General features: G+C 39.5%; 1 protein-coding gene across 1 annotated transcript in view; it reads right to left on the bottom strand.

Moving 5' to 3' along the window:
• The window catches only part of Ryr3 (ryanodine receptor 3), a 376,321-nt gene that overhangs the window by 203,816 nt on the left and 155,641 nt on the right, over positions 1-16,864 (bottom strand). Inside the window, exons 22-24 of the mRNA XM_033765294.1 lie at positions 15,527-15,719; positions 6,178-6,394; positions 15-119 (exon numbers count right to left, since the gene is read on the bottom strand). Coding sequence (XP_033621185.1) covers positions 15-119; positions 6,178-6,394; positions 15,527-15,719 — 515 coding nt within the window. The remainder of the gene's footprint in view (positions 1-14; positions 120-6,177; positions 6,395-15,526; positions 15,720-16,864) is intronic.

The following is a 16,864-nucleotide window of genomic DNA, read 5'->3' as shown; positions in this document are numbered from 1 at the left end:
ACCAAACCACATACTTTGCCAAAAGTCCAGCCGAGCTCTATCTTATTCATTCCCCAAAGCTCATGGATGTTCTCAGCCAATCTGTCTCGGATCTTTTCTAGGTGAGGTGGCAAAACGACCTAAAAGAAAAAAAAGAAAGACAAAAGAGCATGTGAAAAGTCAGAACTAGAAGAATCTGTTATACTGAAGTCCACCATAAAATCTGTAGGGGTCAGGTGTTTCCCTGGAATTCTCTGGCACATCACCAAGGAGGAGCTGCACCCTGCCCCACACTATGCTTCTCAGGGCCTCTCTGACCACCTCCTGTAGGTCTCCTTGAAGGTGTCTGTGTTGCATGGGATTCGCATGTGAATGCGCCCTTGCCTTACATTCTCACTCCGTGCTCTCTTCACCTCCTCCCAGAGGCAGCCTCGCCTAAGCCAGTCATCTCTGTCCACGGTCTCCTCCAAGTTCAGACCCACATTTTCATCAAAGTAATCTCAATACGCGGCCAAAGCTAGAATCATCACCTTTCCTTCAGAATATTTTTCTCTTCCTGTTTCTATTTTCTCTTTTCGTTAAATGCCCCCACCACTTCCTCCACCCTGGAAGTCATCCTAGTTTCTTCCTTCTTCCCTGGTATGACCCTCTTTCTCAATGCGTCTTGAAATCTAGGATGCTTATTTCCTGAGTCTTTCTGAAGCATCTGTTCCTCTGTATCATACTATTTTAATTATAATTAATATCCTAATTTCCCGACAATCTATTCTCCCTCTATGATGAATGAGACAAGTACACTAAACACAAATTAGAAATCAATTTAAAAAATCACACTGAAACATTCCTCCAGTATGTTTCCTCAAAGTGCTCCGTAACACTGCTAAGACCAGATATGTTAGACAGGTATGTGATGCTCTCCTCTCATTGTGGTCTCCACTAACTCATCCTTCAAACTTCTTGAAATTCTCCCCAAAGGCCACACTGTTCCAAAGTTCTGCCCCCTCACATGTGAGCTTTGATGCTTACTGGTACTCTGTACACATTTAGTACATATCAGTCCATGTTTGCAGCACACAATGATCACATTTACCATGGGGAGTTGGTACACGTACCTATCACATCTTGATTCACTCTTCATCCCCTTTCCCTCCTTTTCCTCTCTCTTAAAAAATCCACCTTTGTACTTCACATTATCTTTTATTTTGCTCTTTATTTGTATTTTAGGTTTCTCATATAAGAGAAATTTATGCAATATCTAAGTCTGTGTGTCTGGTTTATTGCACTTAACGTTATGGTCTCCAGGTGCATCCATTTTCCTACAAATGACTCAGGCTTATCCTTTATATCACAGTAGTACTCCCATGTGTGTAAATGCCACATTTTCTGTATCCATTCATCTGTCGATGGACAGATAGGCTGCTCCAAGATTTAGCTATTATGAATTGTGCTGCTATAAACACGGGTATGTGTGTATCACTGTCATATGATGTCTTTAACTCTTTGGGGAAGATACCTAGAAGGGAAAGAGCTGGGTCAAATGGGTTTTCTAATTTTGGTCTCTGTGGTATCTCCATATTTATTCCCATTTCGGTTGTGTAGTTTACATTTCCAAAAACAATGCAGAAGGATTCCTTTATCCCTCCAGCCTTGCCAGCTTTGTTATTATTTGATTTCTTGATGATGGATATTCTTTCTGGAAGAAAATCCACTCAGTGTTGCTTTAGTGGCCCATGATGTTGAACATTTTTTTTTTTCATGTATTTATTGGCATTTGTACTTCTTCTGAGAAGTATCTACTCATTTTAGTTGCCCATTTTTTATTGGGTTTTTTATTTTGGGGGTTTAATTTTTTTGAATTATACACACACTCATGTTTGGGACTATTAATTCTCTATTTGAGGAATAAATGGCAAATTTTTTCCCTATTCTCTTTACTCTGTTGGTTTTTCCCCTTGCTGTGCAGAAGCTTCTTAATTTGATGTCATCCCATTTGTTGATGATTGGTATTATTTCTTGTGCCAGTGAGGTTCTGTTCAGAAAGCCTTGCCAATGCCTATGTCTTCAATACTGTTACCTATTTTATCTTCCAGGAGATTGTTTCTGTCTTAACATTTAAATCTTTGATCCATTTTGACTTTAGTTTGGTACATGGTGAGAGACATGTGTCTGGATATGTGTCTTCTGCATGTGGATAGCCAGTTTTCCCAGTACCAGTTGAGGTTATCTTTCCTCCAATGTATTTTTTTGGCCCCTTTGTAAAAGATCAAATAGGTGGGGTTGTTTCTGCATCCTCTATTCTTTTCCATTGATCCACGTGTCTTTTTTTTGTACCAGTACCATACTGTTTTTATCATATAGCTTTGCAATGTAACTTCAAACCTGGGACTGTGAGGCCTCCTGCTTTGCTCTTATTACCCAGGAGTGCTTTTGCTATTCTGGGTTTGAGAGCCTTCAAATATTTGTCCTTCTGAATTTAGCTCCAGTGTCAACTGCCTTTGTGAAGTCTTCCTGATGACCTCTAAGGAGAGTCCCTCTGTGTCTTAGAACTTTATTTCTATCTCTTCATAGATGTGATAAACTAGGCCCACCACTTTCTTTTCTATTCTAATTTGATGACATTACTATTATTTTCAAGTATATTGACTGACAGTCCCTAAGAAATGGGAGATTTCATATAAAAGTTGAGATTTTTCATCTCTTTTGACTCTTGGAGGATGGCTAACCCTGAACCCACATTTGCTTGGCAACTATCAGGTAGAGCCAGGCACCAGTTGTTGATTTAGGGGGACCCTCCATATTCTCCCTTCTTCACATGTGTGTCATCTACCTGGCCCTTACAAATCCCAATTCTATCACAGTGAGCACTGATGTTTCACTGTTAAAGTTCTGCTATGATAGAGAGGTGCTCAAGGAGAAAAGATTGTTTTGCAGAAAAAAATGTATCAAATTTGTGAGGTCTAAGATTACAGAGAACATACTTACATGTTAGAATCACTATTTGTCTTTTAATTACAGGCATTTAAAAAAATTCAACTTAACTCACAGATAGGAATTCTGTTTGTCTCATTCCTTATGTGGGGCTTTTTTTTTCCTCATCGAGTTTACTGGTACTTTTTAAGTATATAGTACAGTTACATTTATCATTTGGATGTTGTATCTTTACATGACAGATATTGGTTCTCATTTTTTCCCCATATCCCTGCCCTCCCTTCACCCGCTCCACCCTAAAGACATCAAGTCTGCCCAAAAAGTGATAAAATATTTTATTTGTTCCTTGGTTGTGAAAAAGAAAATAAATCATTAAAATTACTGTTGGAATGCCTCAAGGATAAGGGGATCGAATAGGATATGGCTATAAATGTTGTAGAGTGTAATAAAGGAGTTAGTTTTGTTTCCTTAAAAAAATTCAACTTAATCTAATTATGGAAAAGTCAAAGTAACTGGCTATGATATTTGTATAAGGAGCACAGTAGGGAAAATTATCAGCAAACAAGTTACAACTGTTCTTAGATTTTTTTCCTTATTAACTGAGGTTATATCTTTAAACTTTAAAAGCTCTGTAGGTGATTACATCCTGAAGGTGAATTTTCAGGTCAGAGGAACTGCACGCTTCAGTGAGAGGGAAAAATGCAGCTGACCAGTGTGGAAAGAGGCCACCACAAATAATCCCAAATCATAAATTCGGGGATCTCAAGGGCACCCATCTGGTGCAAAACAATTCTGGCTGGCTCATTGCTTTCTGGAAGTCTCAGGTCCCCAGGGAAAGGTGCTGGGAGTGGGGCTCTTCTCTCAGTGTTTAATGAGGAGCTGAGGCAGGACCCAGGTGGAGCTTAGTTAGCCCAGGGATTGAATGCCCAGTTAACAGAACTTAAACTGAAAAGAAAGGGCTAATATGCCCCAGGCAGGCTGGAGCAGTGATGACTGTGTACCTTATATTTCACTTCTCATTTGACAGTGATTTCAAAGAACAGCAGCTCCTAAGAAATTACAAGGTCCCACTGAAGGGAATAAATCATACCATTCTTATAAGAACTTCTCTATGATGTGATTTCCCAGCCACATTTCCTTAGTTGCAGGGTATGAACAAATTCAGCTTTGAGACTAGACATCAAAGTTATTCAGGCTTGTGGATACATTGTTGCTTGATTGCCAAATCTTTAATTCAGAGAATTCTTTTTATATTGGGGTCAAGCCCTCCTCTTTTTCCTCATCAAAACTCTCTCTCATTCTTTTGAACTCTTCCAGAGTCAGCTTCCTCCAGCAAGCCTGGTCTGAGTAGTGCACACGTTTCTGAGGACCTACCAGGCACAGGCAGCCCACTTGACTCCTGTTTCCCCACATGGGCATAGCAGCCCGCAGGGAAGCTACTTTGGTTCTTGGCCCTTGGGCTGCTTGTCTTCAAATATGCCCTAGTGGCATGAGGATTATTCTGAGCTGAAGACATATGAGAAACAAGTGATGTGGAAAAAAGCATTTCAGAGTTCCCATTATCTACTTAAAAGAAGAGCTTCCCAAAAGAATCCAACTATTCATTCTAGGAAACTGACTTTTGTCACCAAGAAATGTCAATGCCACACCCAAAGAGACACTGTCACAAACTATCACATTTTCCATCTCTTCTAAAGGCCCACATATCTTTCCTCAAGGTCAGCTTCTTTCCCAGAAGTACCCTTATCCTCCCCCTTCCCCGTCAGATTGTACATAAGCTTCAAATAGTAACCTCCTCCCTGGGTCCCATATCTTAGTAAACTCTGTACTAGGTTATCAACATCTATTTTTTCTCATGCTGATGTGTTAGTCTGAGTTTAATTCACAGGCTCCTAGTTACAGAAAATAATGGGGTAGAAGACAAGGTTTTCCTCTGCAACATCTAGAATGTAGAGGAATAGGACTATCGAAGTTCTAGGGCCAGCTCTAGGTCGTGAATGTCTCCCGGGTTCCTACTGACCTCCCTTTTGCATTCCAGCAGCTGCACAAGGCTCTGAAACAGAAATGCTGCAGTTTCCATCTCAGGGACTCACAATCACTAATCACATGAATACATATATATATAGTTGAATGTCACAGGGTCGAGGGGAGGGGATGTAAAAAGACTTAAGATGCATCACGCACACATACAAAATGCCCATGATAAATGTATATTTTATGTTGTCAACATGAACTAAAAAATGATAATAATGAAAACAGGGAAAGTAGAGACTGAAGGAGGGCATTGGGAGGGGAAGGGAAGGGGAATAAAAAGACTCAAGATCTGTTGAGGACATATGCCTACTCCCTAAGATGAATGTAAACTTTACATACTTCTATCATGTACCAATAACGAAGAGTATTATGAGAGATACATACTAGGGACACTTTACGGGCTAAAGGAGCTATTACTCCTTTAAAACGTGAATCCCAATTGACTTAGAGGCAAGGTCCCATTACATTAATTTTCTGTAATGCCTTAGGATAGTGATTCAAGTAGCAGTGATATATAGGAAATGCTGAAAGCTATTGCATGACCTTTGTCATAAATATGTAAAGCGTGTCTCTCTCAAAATTCAGGCCCTGGAAGGGGAAAGAAATTGTCCACTTCCAGCACTCTCTCATCTTCTACACTATCCCATTGCTTTCACTTTTATTTTTCAATTCCCCTCCTGTACTTTCACTCTCTAACTGGCCAGCTATGTAAAAATCTTTGTTGCACCTATTCCTGCTTTTTACTTCCCGGCCTTTATTTTTCTCATTATTATTATAATGCCCCTGGTTGCCCCTTCACATTTAAGCTTAGCAAAGGCCTTGGATGATTCCACCTGTTCTACATAGACTCCTAGAAACATCCTAGCCTAAGGGACATCTTTAGCACTGACTGGGGCACACTGTTCATTCTGCATTTCTTACATTTAGCCTATTAATGAGAATATATTTGCCCCTGTATCTTCAGCTTGGTGGTAAACTCTCAGAATGATAGATTTATCTCTGCCTCCCTTTCATAGAGTACAGTACCTTGCATGGAGCAGGTGCTCCTTATGCTCACTGAGAAGTTCCTAACAAACTCGGTCTCTGCACATGGAACAACACGGAGAACGGTTGTTTACATTCACAAATCTATACAATGCAGAGCAAGAATGGTTCAAAGACAACACACAAAAAAGAAGGATTTCGCTTTCCTACTTCATTCGCAGGGGCTGCCTCTCACGGACAATCCAAGCCTACCTGGCTGGTGTCGATGGGGCATGGGATGAAAGAGGCTTGGGAGAGGAACTGTGTGGTACCCAGCAGATCTCTCACACCATCAGCATCACGTTTATATTCTTTGACAGGCTCCAATCTCATCTTCTCTTTTGGAAGTAAGGCTTCATAGCAAGGGGCATAGCCAGAGGGAGGTAGGAACTTAAATTCTCCATGACGTCCACCCATGAGGAAACGTACTCTGTCATTTGAAGAAAGCAGGTCAACAAACATCCCAGTAAATGAAACATCCCAATAAACGAAAATTGAAAATCAGCTCCCACTGATCCCTTCTTCCCAAAATCATTTTGTTGGAGAGACATCATAGGGGCTGCAGTTCCACCAAACAGCCATAGGCGGATGGTGGTGAAATGGCTGCTGCATGGGGTAGATGGGCAAGTACTGCTTGCTAGGATACTAGTGGCTGGCTCAGGGGCACCATCCTCTGCTGGCATTCAGGCCTGACACCCTGGCCCAGCCGTGTCCCTCTGCTGGGACTTCCCAAGGAGGAGGAAAGGGCTCTCAGTGGCTTATGATACTGACAGGCAGGCACTAATTACCAAAACATAGAAATATTTCAGTATTTTAGTTCAGCCTAGTAAATATGCCAAAGAATTTCATCTCCACATACATAGGTTAGGGTACGTTAGTAGGGTAAGACTGCAGGAGATGGGGTGTGAGGGACAGGGCTGTCCAGGAGCCTTGGCAAGCAGGTGTAATTTTATTCCAGGTAGAATCTGCTCATGCGATATAAGACAAGGAAATACAAGATTCTTCTAATGGTCCTCTATTGATAGGTAAAAGGTCCAATGAAGAGGCCCTTGAAGTAGTCACAAGGAGATGAGCATGAGTTAGACAAGGTGATACAGTAGCCAGATCTCAGTACTGTTTGGAAGTAGGATTGTTAGGAGATGCTGATGGATTGGGTGTATATGTGGAGGGTGGTGATATATATGGAGGGTGTTATTATTTAGTAAAGCTCTCACAGCAGAAGACTTCAGTAGAATCATTTCCTTCAGTGGGAACATTCTGGTAGGGAAGACATGCAGGAGTCTTAGTGCTGGCTGCACAATTAAGATGTGGGAAATATTCTAACTATGAAACTGGAAAATAAAAATTCCTCCTAGTAGAAAAAAATGTTGTTTACTGAAAGTGTAAATAAGATCCAAATGGTATAACTGACAATGTGAAATAGGAAGAAAAGGGCTAAAAGTATGGGGGAAGTGGGAAGGATGGGGAAAAGGAAATAAGGAAGAAGAAAAAATATAAGAAAATGAAAAAAAAAACCCAGAAAAAAAAAGTCTTTGTAAATAGGGAAGGGAGGAGGGGTTGAAGGGAGGGCAGGGGAACGGGGAAAAAATGAGAACCAAGACCTGTCATGTAAAGGTACAAGATCCCAATGATGAATGGAACTGTTCTGTATACCTAAAAAGTACCAATACACTCAATGAGAAAAAAAATGTTTTTTTCCTTCCTAATAGGATTAGATACTTTATCCTAAACAACACCTGTCATGTAAAGGTACAAGATCCCAATGATGAATGGAACTGTTCTGTATACCTAAAAAGTACCAATACACTCAATGAGAAAAAAAATGTTTTTTTCCTTCCTAATAGGATTAGATACTTTATCCTAAACAACACCTGTCATGTAAAGGTACAAGATCCCAATGATGAATGTAACCATGCTGTATACCTAAAATGTACCAATAAACTCAATGAGAAAAAAAAAATGTTTTTTTCCTTCCTAGCAGGAATAGATACTTCATCCTAAACAATAAAATGCTATTTAAAATTAATTATAGAAATCATCTAAAACCTCCCACTTTACCATTTTAAAAAGCACTAAACAACAACAATACAGAAGCAGAACCACAACTGCCCCCCTGTGATTGTGCTGGCATTAACTGTTATATAACGGGACACGATCTATGTGTATTAAGAACATGAACAAATGACATTAAAGTGAAATTGAGTCATTAGCCTTCAGTGTTACTAATTTAGTGAAGCTTCAGGAAATAATGACTAACCCTGTAAATTATTTGTTGAGTACTTCCCAATTCAATTGTACCATAACAGATTGTGTTATACTGGCATAGGATAAAATTGGACATTTTCAAGCAAAGAATTAGTGTGGGAAGATTTTGTGCCTTTTTCTTCTAAGCATCCTCCTGTGAAAAGCTGAAAGTCTGGGAGCTTATACAGCAAGTGTTCTGTAACCCACTAACATATGGATTCTAAGAGCATATAAATGGTCTCATAAGAGGACCTCAGATGGGCTTCATTATTCATGAGCTCTCTTGCCAGTTCTGTTTAGTTTCAAAATTTCTCTAGCATTTTAAAATGGAAGGAAGTTTCATACAGCATTTAAAAAGAAGAATGCTGTCTCTTTTTATGTTTGCTTATTAAAAGCAGAATAGTAATTTGATTATGTCTTATCTCTTCTATTGGCCACAAAAACTGTAAAATGAAAAATTAATGCAGGCAGAAATCAGCTTTTACTGATCACTGAAGCATCTATCTTTGAACATCATTTTGCTGTGCTTCACTGGGTGGAAGACAAGATATTGGACTGCTTCAGAAGTCCTGCCAGGTAAGGGCCCTTGTCCCCAGCAGGTGGGACGGAACAAGAGCTGGCCCTAGGTAACCCCTGAATCTGTCTTCCTTTCTTTCCCTCACTGAAGCAAAAACCTGGCCAGAGTCTTTCGAAGGCAGTTTTGACAGCTGTTGGCCAAACCATGCCCTGGTCAGGCCCGTACAGAAACAGGGGAGAGGCAGTCTCGCTGCCTCTGGTCAGTCTCAGAATGAGAAAAAGTAGTTACACCTACTTGTTTATTTCTTTCAGTAAATCCTGTATCTGGCACTTAATGTTCATTCTATAAACCCTTTGCCCCAGATGAGACCCTACAATTTGAATGTAAATTTCGCTCCTCCGTTTTCTTTCCTGCTGCTTGAGTTCTATACAATCTTTCAGCTTCCACCAAATATTAAATTCTAAATAAAAAACAGAATTTATGAGTTGAGTTTAGAGTTACTTTTTTTGATATACGGTCTCACTCTTTGGCTCAGGCTAGTATCTAACTCTCCATTCTCCTGCCTCAATCTCTTGAAGGGTGGATTACAGTTGCACACTACCACACTTTAAAAGAACTTTAAAGAACTTTCGTATTCTTTAATCTCAAATTGCTCCCCTACATTAATACATTTTAACATTTCATTAACCAATTTAATCTCTTCCCCTAAAGCACTATCATCTTCTCAGGTCTTCCTACAGCTCAGATGTTTCATTTCAGGAAGGTGAGTTTTTTTCTTCCTGAAGTGTTTACAGTAAGCAGCGGTGTCCTCAGATTCCTTCACCTCAGAAAGAAGCAATTACTTCAAGCATTATCTCCTAGGAGCAGAGAAATTGTGGGATGTAGAGAAAATTTTTATTTACCTGACTGATTTTGAAAACACAGTGCAAATTATATTGAAAAAAACTTTGGGAGCTTCTTCAGCAGTATCTTTTGAGATTTGTGCATCTCTGCTTGCTAATTTGCCAAAAGGTTGAGAATAACTATTGCAAATACCCAAATTTGAAAGACTGGCCTATAAGTTTAAAAATACAGTAAAAATGAAGATACAGATTTGCTGTGGTCAAAATGACGTCCTCTTGTTAGTCTCCAATATTGTACTCACAGCTTACTAGCGAGCATGGAGTCATATTAGTCTTTCTAGACATCTCATCATTTTTATCTACTATTGAATCCTTCCCAGAGGACTGGAATGGCATTCCAAAACATACAAGTTGTGGTTCAAAGGAGAAAGAATTAGCAAGCTTTTGCTGACTTGAATTTAACCAGTAAGTCAAGATTCATAGTGGTATCTTATCACACATCACTGAAATTGGAGAAGACTCTAAGTTATGGACAGTCTTGTATTCATATTTCTTTCTGGCTAGCATTTGATGAAAGACCAGAGTGATCCAGCCAGTGCTCATGTTCTCCACAGAAGCATATTTACCTCAGCAATAATTTTCACATACTGACCACAGCAAGCTGGAAATAGCCAAGCTGTTGGTTACCTGAATTCTAGCCAAGTCTGGTGAGGAAACCAATGGAAAATAAACAATGACCACAAATACCAACTGATTTTGGATACTGCTATTTTTATAAATAGAAAGGACTAGTAACAGAGTTATGTAAAACGATTAAATAGATCTATGGGAAGCTGTAAAATATATTCTGCTACAGTAAATAACTCATCAGTTTCTTGTAAAACAAAAAGTAGCATCCGATCGCTACTGTATACTCCAGCTTTTGAATAATGCTGTCATTGTGATTCACGCCTTAGTTCCATTTGCAGAGGGGGCCGTGTGAAATAACTTTTTAATAAAAGCTTCCTGGCACTGCATAACTGAACCTTTTCAGTGGGACCCAAGGACCATGGGCCTCATCCTCAAATCTGTTTAATATCGAACAGGGCTGCTAGTTGAGAGCCCTCTGCACTAGTGTGCTGGCGATGCTGCCCAGGGACAGGCCACACAGAGATGGGACAGCACCATGTCTGTAACAGCCAGAAAAGGGAGTACATGCTGCTTTGTGGGTTTTGTGGGTAGTACTCACGCAGCCTTGGATTTCACAGTGGGCAAATCTAATTGAAAACGATTTTTGCTCCTCATGTGTCTTTGGCCTTCAGTGAGAGCTAGCAGGGAGATCCTAATCAGGTATTATTAACAACACAACTTGTGTTGGTAAAAATAATTATTAAAAAAGTCAACACTATAGCCTCATTAAAGATCATTAAACAGAAGGAAATGGGATGGTGAAAAATTGAATTTAGAAGCCACACTGAGGTTTAAAATGATTGAGAAACAATTCTGAATGACTCTCTGATGGGAAAATGAGAATCTCCCTCTAATATGGCATAACACCATATATCACCCTGGGAGAGATGTCATATAACCCAGCAAGTGTTCTACAGTACTCAGAAGTACTTGGAAACAATAAATAAGAAAAAAGTTATTAATAAATGCATTTTGTTTCAGTAAGTATTTTAATTAACCCAGGGTTACTATCTTAGTTTCCTTTTCTATTTTTTTTCTTTGTATAATTGAACTAAAGTACTGCAGAGAACTGCTAGGTTCAGTATCACTTTTAACATTACCAGCTGATATAAGAAAAAGTATTGGTCTATCGATCCCATTTGCTCCTAAGTGAAAATGAGCCAGTGGGCTATTTTGCAACACAGGATTGGCACCAACGCAGACTGAAGACATCTTAGGATGGACTAGATTCATTTTGGGAATGTGCATTTCCTAAGAATGTGAAGACTGTGGTTCTGTCTTTCTTTGAAACCAACATCATGAGACCCAGGGACAGGAATGTGTCACAGCTGATAATTTCCTGGGGAAGAGGCTAGAGTGACATCAAATCCCCTGGCTCTCCTCTTTAGTAAGACAACTATAAGCAGAAAGTGCCCAGATTTAAATTGTTGACTTTTCAAGTTAACACATCTGAACCCTTCCACTTAAGTTCACTTAGCCATTGTACCTTCTAAATGGTTAGATGTCTCATTTGCCTTATCTTGCAATTTTGCTTGTTGTCTGTACACCCAGAAGGCTGCATGATCTGCTGATCTAGACGTGAGATACAAGGAATGTCTGCTATGCATGGATTCTATTCCATCCCTGCATCTTTACCTACCAGCTACAGTTCTTTATCAAGAGAAGATTAAGGAAAAAGTCCCATCAAAAAATAAATTACACCACAAAAATCCTATTTCATTGCTCTAAGGGAGAGTGGAAGGATGAATTACCGGTTAAGCATTATTGAATAACTCGCAAGGCCGATGTTCTGCTCTCTAAACACAAAATATTCAGAAAAGCCCATTAGCAAGCAGCAGACTAAACAAGACCCTTTCTGCAATGATCAGGTTCACTTAAGTACCTTTCTGAGATTAAGTGCTTGGAAAGTAAGCATATGGGTCAAGATGTTATATGTACATGCACCGACCTTCCATGATTAATTATGTATTGCAAAAAATACTGTATTAATAAAAATGGCTCCCAGAACAAAAAGAGAAAAGAAGTAATAAGTCAAAACCAGTGAGGAGGAGGTAGTTAAAACAAAAACGAGAAGGTCAGTAATTTAGGTCACCAAATTACTGGAGGTCACCAACCAGCCAGGCAAATGGAGTCCTGGGCACTGACTGATTAGCGTGCCCTTGTTTCCGCAGAGAAGGCACTGAGCCAAGGCTGGTGGCTTAAAACTGTCGTGTGGTATCAGACTTCTACTCACTTGCTTTACTCCTGGGGAAGAGAGTAGGGAAATGTACAAGGGGCTTACACTGGGTTGCTCTTGACAGCCACAGTCACAGCTTCTTGGCTCCAGTCCCTTTGTTTTTTCCTGTGCTGACTGAGCCCCTGTCTTTCAATATTACTCCCTGCTTTCTACATGCTCATTATGAATATTAAACAGGAAATCACTATGTTCAACCACATTTAACACTTTCATGATGGGGCCGTACATGCACGGTTTGTACCACCTGATGGGACTGTCCGATTCTGCTCCATGGGACAGCCATGAATATAGCTTAAGTAGCAGTGGTTCAAATGGAATGTGTGTGGTTCAAGTCAGTGGGAATGTGTTACAAAGAACTGGGAAGGAATCTCAGCAGAGAGAACACAGGCAAAGAACTTAAACTGTTTAGAAGATTGTGTCTGAGGCTCATGTAAGATTCTTTGTCTTGGATCTATGAGACGATTTTCAGTTCTACTAAAGTCTTTATTATAGTGGTTATCTATCTGTTACAAGAATCTCAAACAGTATTAATGATATTTTAACATTATAAAATCCATTTATATGAGTGTTTGCACACACACACACACAATCTGTCTCAAATTCCAAAGGTTGAGTATTATTTCCAAAGGATAATTCTTTACTCCTAGATAGTTTAATTGAAAGAGAGTCAAAATTTTATCCCCCTTTGGAAAATATATGAGCGTGTCTTAGTTTATTTATCCATCTGAGGTCCTGAGGCCTCTGACAGTGGTTCTACTCTGGCAGCTACACTGCCTGGGCTCCTGGGCCTCTGAGATGGTTCCTCTGTATTCTTAGCTTTATAACTGGGTCTCCACAACTCTTCTCTCTCCAAAGCCCTGTCCTCCAGCTTCTAGGGAGACCAACAGGGTTCTAATAGTGATGAATCCAGCTTCCTGCTTAGTCAGTTCTGATCTCTTTAAAATACAGGAATGAAAAATGGCTAAGACTCTTTTGAGGAAGAAGAATTATTTTTGAGACTTGCCATTAAAATACACAATAAAGGCTGAAATAATTAAAACCACATTCAACTGGTATAAGGAAAGAGGGCAGAACAATGAACACAATAGTCAGTGATATATATGAATCCAGCTTCCTGCTTAGTCAGTTCTGATCTCTTTAAAATACAGGAATGAAAAATGGCTAAGACTCTTTTGAGGAAGAAGAATTATTTTTGAGACTTGCCATTAAAATACACAATAAAGGCTGAAATAATTAAAACCACATTCAACTGGTATAAGGAAAGAGGGCAGAACAATGAACACAATAGTCAGTGATATATATATAATTTGACCCAGCCAACCTTCTGCTGGGTATCTTTCTAAAAGAATTAAAAGAATCATATCACAGAGATATATGTGCACCTATGTTTATAGTGGCACAGTTTGTAATAGCTAAAACTTGGAAACAGCCCATTGGCCCATCAGTTGGAAACTGGATAAAGAAGATGTGGTTTTTCTATGAAATGGAATATTACTCCACCATAAAGAACAAGAAATTAGATTCATTCACGGGAAAATGGATACATATTAAAGATATACTCCTAAGTGAAATAAATAAGTCACACATGTGTAAATACTGAATAGTTTCTCTGGTGTGAATAAACTATAATAGTACATAAGATCCTAATGATATAATTGACAATGTGAAATAGGAAGAAAGGGGCTAAAGGTGTAGGGGAAGTGGGAAGGATAGGGGAAAGGTAATAAGGGAAAGAAAAAAATTGGAGAAAATGAAAAAATGGAAATGAAGTGTTTGTGAAGAGGGAGGGGAGGAAGCGGGTGAAGGGAGGGCAGGACAAGGGGAAAAAGTGAGAACCAAGACCTGTCATGTAAAGGTACAAGATCCCAATAATGAGTGTAACTGTACTGTATCCCTAAAATGTACCAATAAACTCAATTAAAGCTGAAAAAAAATTCAGGTGGCCATTCCTCTATGTTGCTTTATATAATACTACAGGCTCAGCCTTTTCTATTTGGAATGTGTGGAGATTTCAGACTGTGACATTCCATCAGATTCTTTAAAAAGCAGAAGGTACATGTGGCGTACGCATGGATGAGGCAGAGCCTTCAAACAGAGCAGAGGCAATGCGCAGTATTCAAAGGTGTCGATGTTTCTGCATTTATGCATGTGTTCACAAGGAGTGGGACAAATGAAAGAAAGACCGAAAAGAGTCCCATTTTTGTTGATGGTAGTGTTTTCCACAAAATGAGTTCAAGTTAGATTTGCTGCAAAATGAATTATGAGCTATTTTATGGCTCCTGGAGTTTTTAGATTTTGAAATTGTTGAAAAGAAACTGAACTCTTGGTAAGATTTTCTGAAGAATCAATTTGACTACACATTTTCATATATTTAAAAGTTCATACATTTTCTACCTTCTTCTAGGAGAATAAAATAGAAATACAGAAAAATAGTTATAGGCAAGGAAGTTCATAATAATTATATTTATAACATTACAAATAGAAATGTCATGAAGATGCAACATCAAAGCAATAACTATACTATGGTACAGCCAAGTAAAGGCTTATTATGTGATCATAATACATAATACATAATGTCTCAGCAAAAGGTTCCTTACTTGTTAAATAAAAAAAAGACATAAAACTTCATGCTCAATGTGACTGCTATTTAAAAAGTATACATAAATTTGTAGAAAAAAAGACTTGAAGAAAATACACCATAATATTAATAGAGATGACAACTAAGCTTTGGAATCATAGGTGATTTTTATTGTATTATTTATAATTGTGTCTTTTAAGGTTTTTCTTATAAACATGTGGTGCTGTTATAATTTTTAATCTTCTTAATATTTATCTGAGTACATAGCTTAACTCCTGCAAGAGGTCTCTGTTAAACAACTATACGGAGGGAAGAAGTCTAGTTGCCTTTCACCCTTGTACCACTCCTCTCCTGGGGCGATCTTACTTGGATGGAAGCACTAGAGGACACTGATTACTGGCGCATCAGCTCACGGGGTGGAGTGGCAGGGAGGTGGGCTCATGACTACTTTACAGAAAAGCAAAGCTGTAACTTACTTGACACCTGCTGAGAAGCTCATCACAGGGAAGAAGAGGCCGTCGGTGTTGAAGTTCTCAAACATCCCTTGCACGGGCTGCCCATTGATGCGGAAAGAGATGCTAGGAACTCCGAGGTCGAGACAGCAGCTCACCACGTCGTCTGACTTCAGCAGGTGCTGGTTGATGGAGGCCACAGCCCTGGGTATCCGGCCTGGTGAGCAAAGAACAGGCTGTGGACCCCGGAGGTACCACCCGGTTGGAGGAAACACAGAGGCCACCCCCGCAAAGGGTCCAGGTGCAATGGCCACACAGATGGTCCAGCACACAACTCTGCTTTTCATGCATGAGATGAGCAATGAGAAGCGATTTTCTAGGTTGGTGAGCGGACAGACACCATGTGTGAGAGAAGTCTGAGGGAGCTCTCTAGCTGCTAAGGAGGAGAACAAGAATTTGCTGTTTGCTCATTCTTAGAAAGCTCTGATTTTCCCATTAAAAATAATCCACACTGCAAAATATGTTCCTTTTTCATTAAGTTAACTTCTAGTTAACTTCTATTGCCATAGCATTTGAAGAAATCCTAACAGATATGTAAAATAACTGAAATGCTACCTTGGACAGTTACCTTTGAACATACCCAGATCCTTGACAGACAAAAATACCAATTATGAAGTTTTTTAAAACCTCTCTGAGAATTACATTAATCATGGAAAAACTGCTAGTGTCAAACTGTGATTCCATTGTCACCTCTCTCTTCCTACCCTTTCAGAAACCTCTGGTGGGTTTCTACATAGATCTGCACTGCAGCCCCAAACAAATAAGATCCTCATTTCCTTGCTGGCTGTCCTTCATTTACAGCAGTGCTTTCCACCATCAGGGGATGGGTTCTGAGCCTTATTTAGCTGTGAATATACTACAGCTGCCAAGTGTCTTCCAGAGGACAAGTGGAGAAGGACACTGGCTTTTACCTCTCTTTCTGCGAGGTTGGGCTCCCATATAGAAGTTCCCTTTAGAACACTTTTAGCTAAATGAAATCAGGGGCTGAGCCTACTTTTAAAGTACAAACAGTAAAGACTGCCAAGTTGGAACTAATATCATCTGAAAACTAAAGGGAGCCTGCTATTATCACTGGGTATGAAGCGTATACTCAGCAAATACACAGAGCCATGCAATGGAGAATTATTGGAAAAAAGGAGCCCGCTTCATATGACATCATGGAGTAAGAGGCCATCGGATGAAGTATATATCTCATCTTTAAAAGTAAGTGTCCTGGAGTTTGAAACTGGAAAATAAGGCAATTGTGGCAGGTATCACTTCGAACACTCTGATGACTGTGCCTCCACCACAGAAAAATAATCT

Source organism: Fukomys damarensis, unplaced genomic scaffold, assembly GCF_012274545.1.
Source record: "Fukomys damarensis isolate Sample0158 unplaced genomic scaffold, DMR_v1.0_HiC HiC_scaffold_17, whole genome shotgun sequence".
Classification (NCBI taxonomy): domain Eukaryota; kingdom Metazoa; phylum Chordata; class Mammalia; order Rodentia; family Bathyergidae; genus Fukomys; species Fukomys damarensis.
This window is presented reverse-complemented; position numbering and strand designations above follow the sequence as displayed.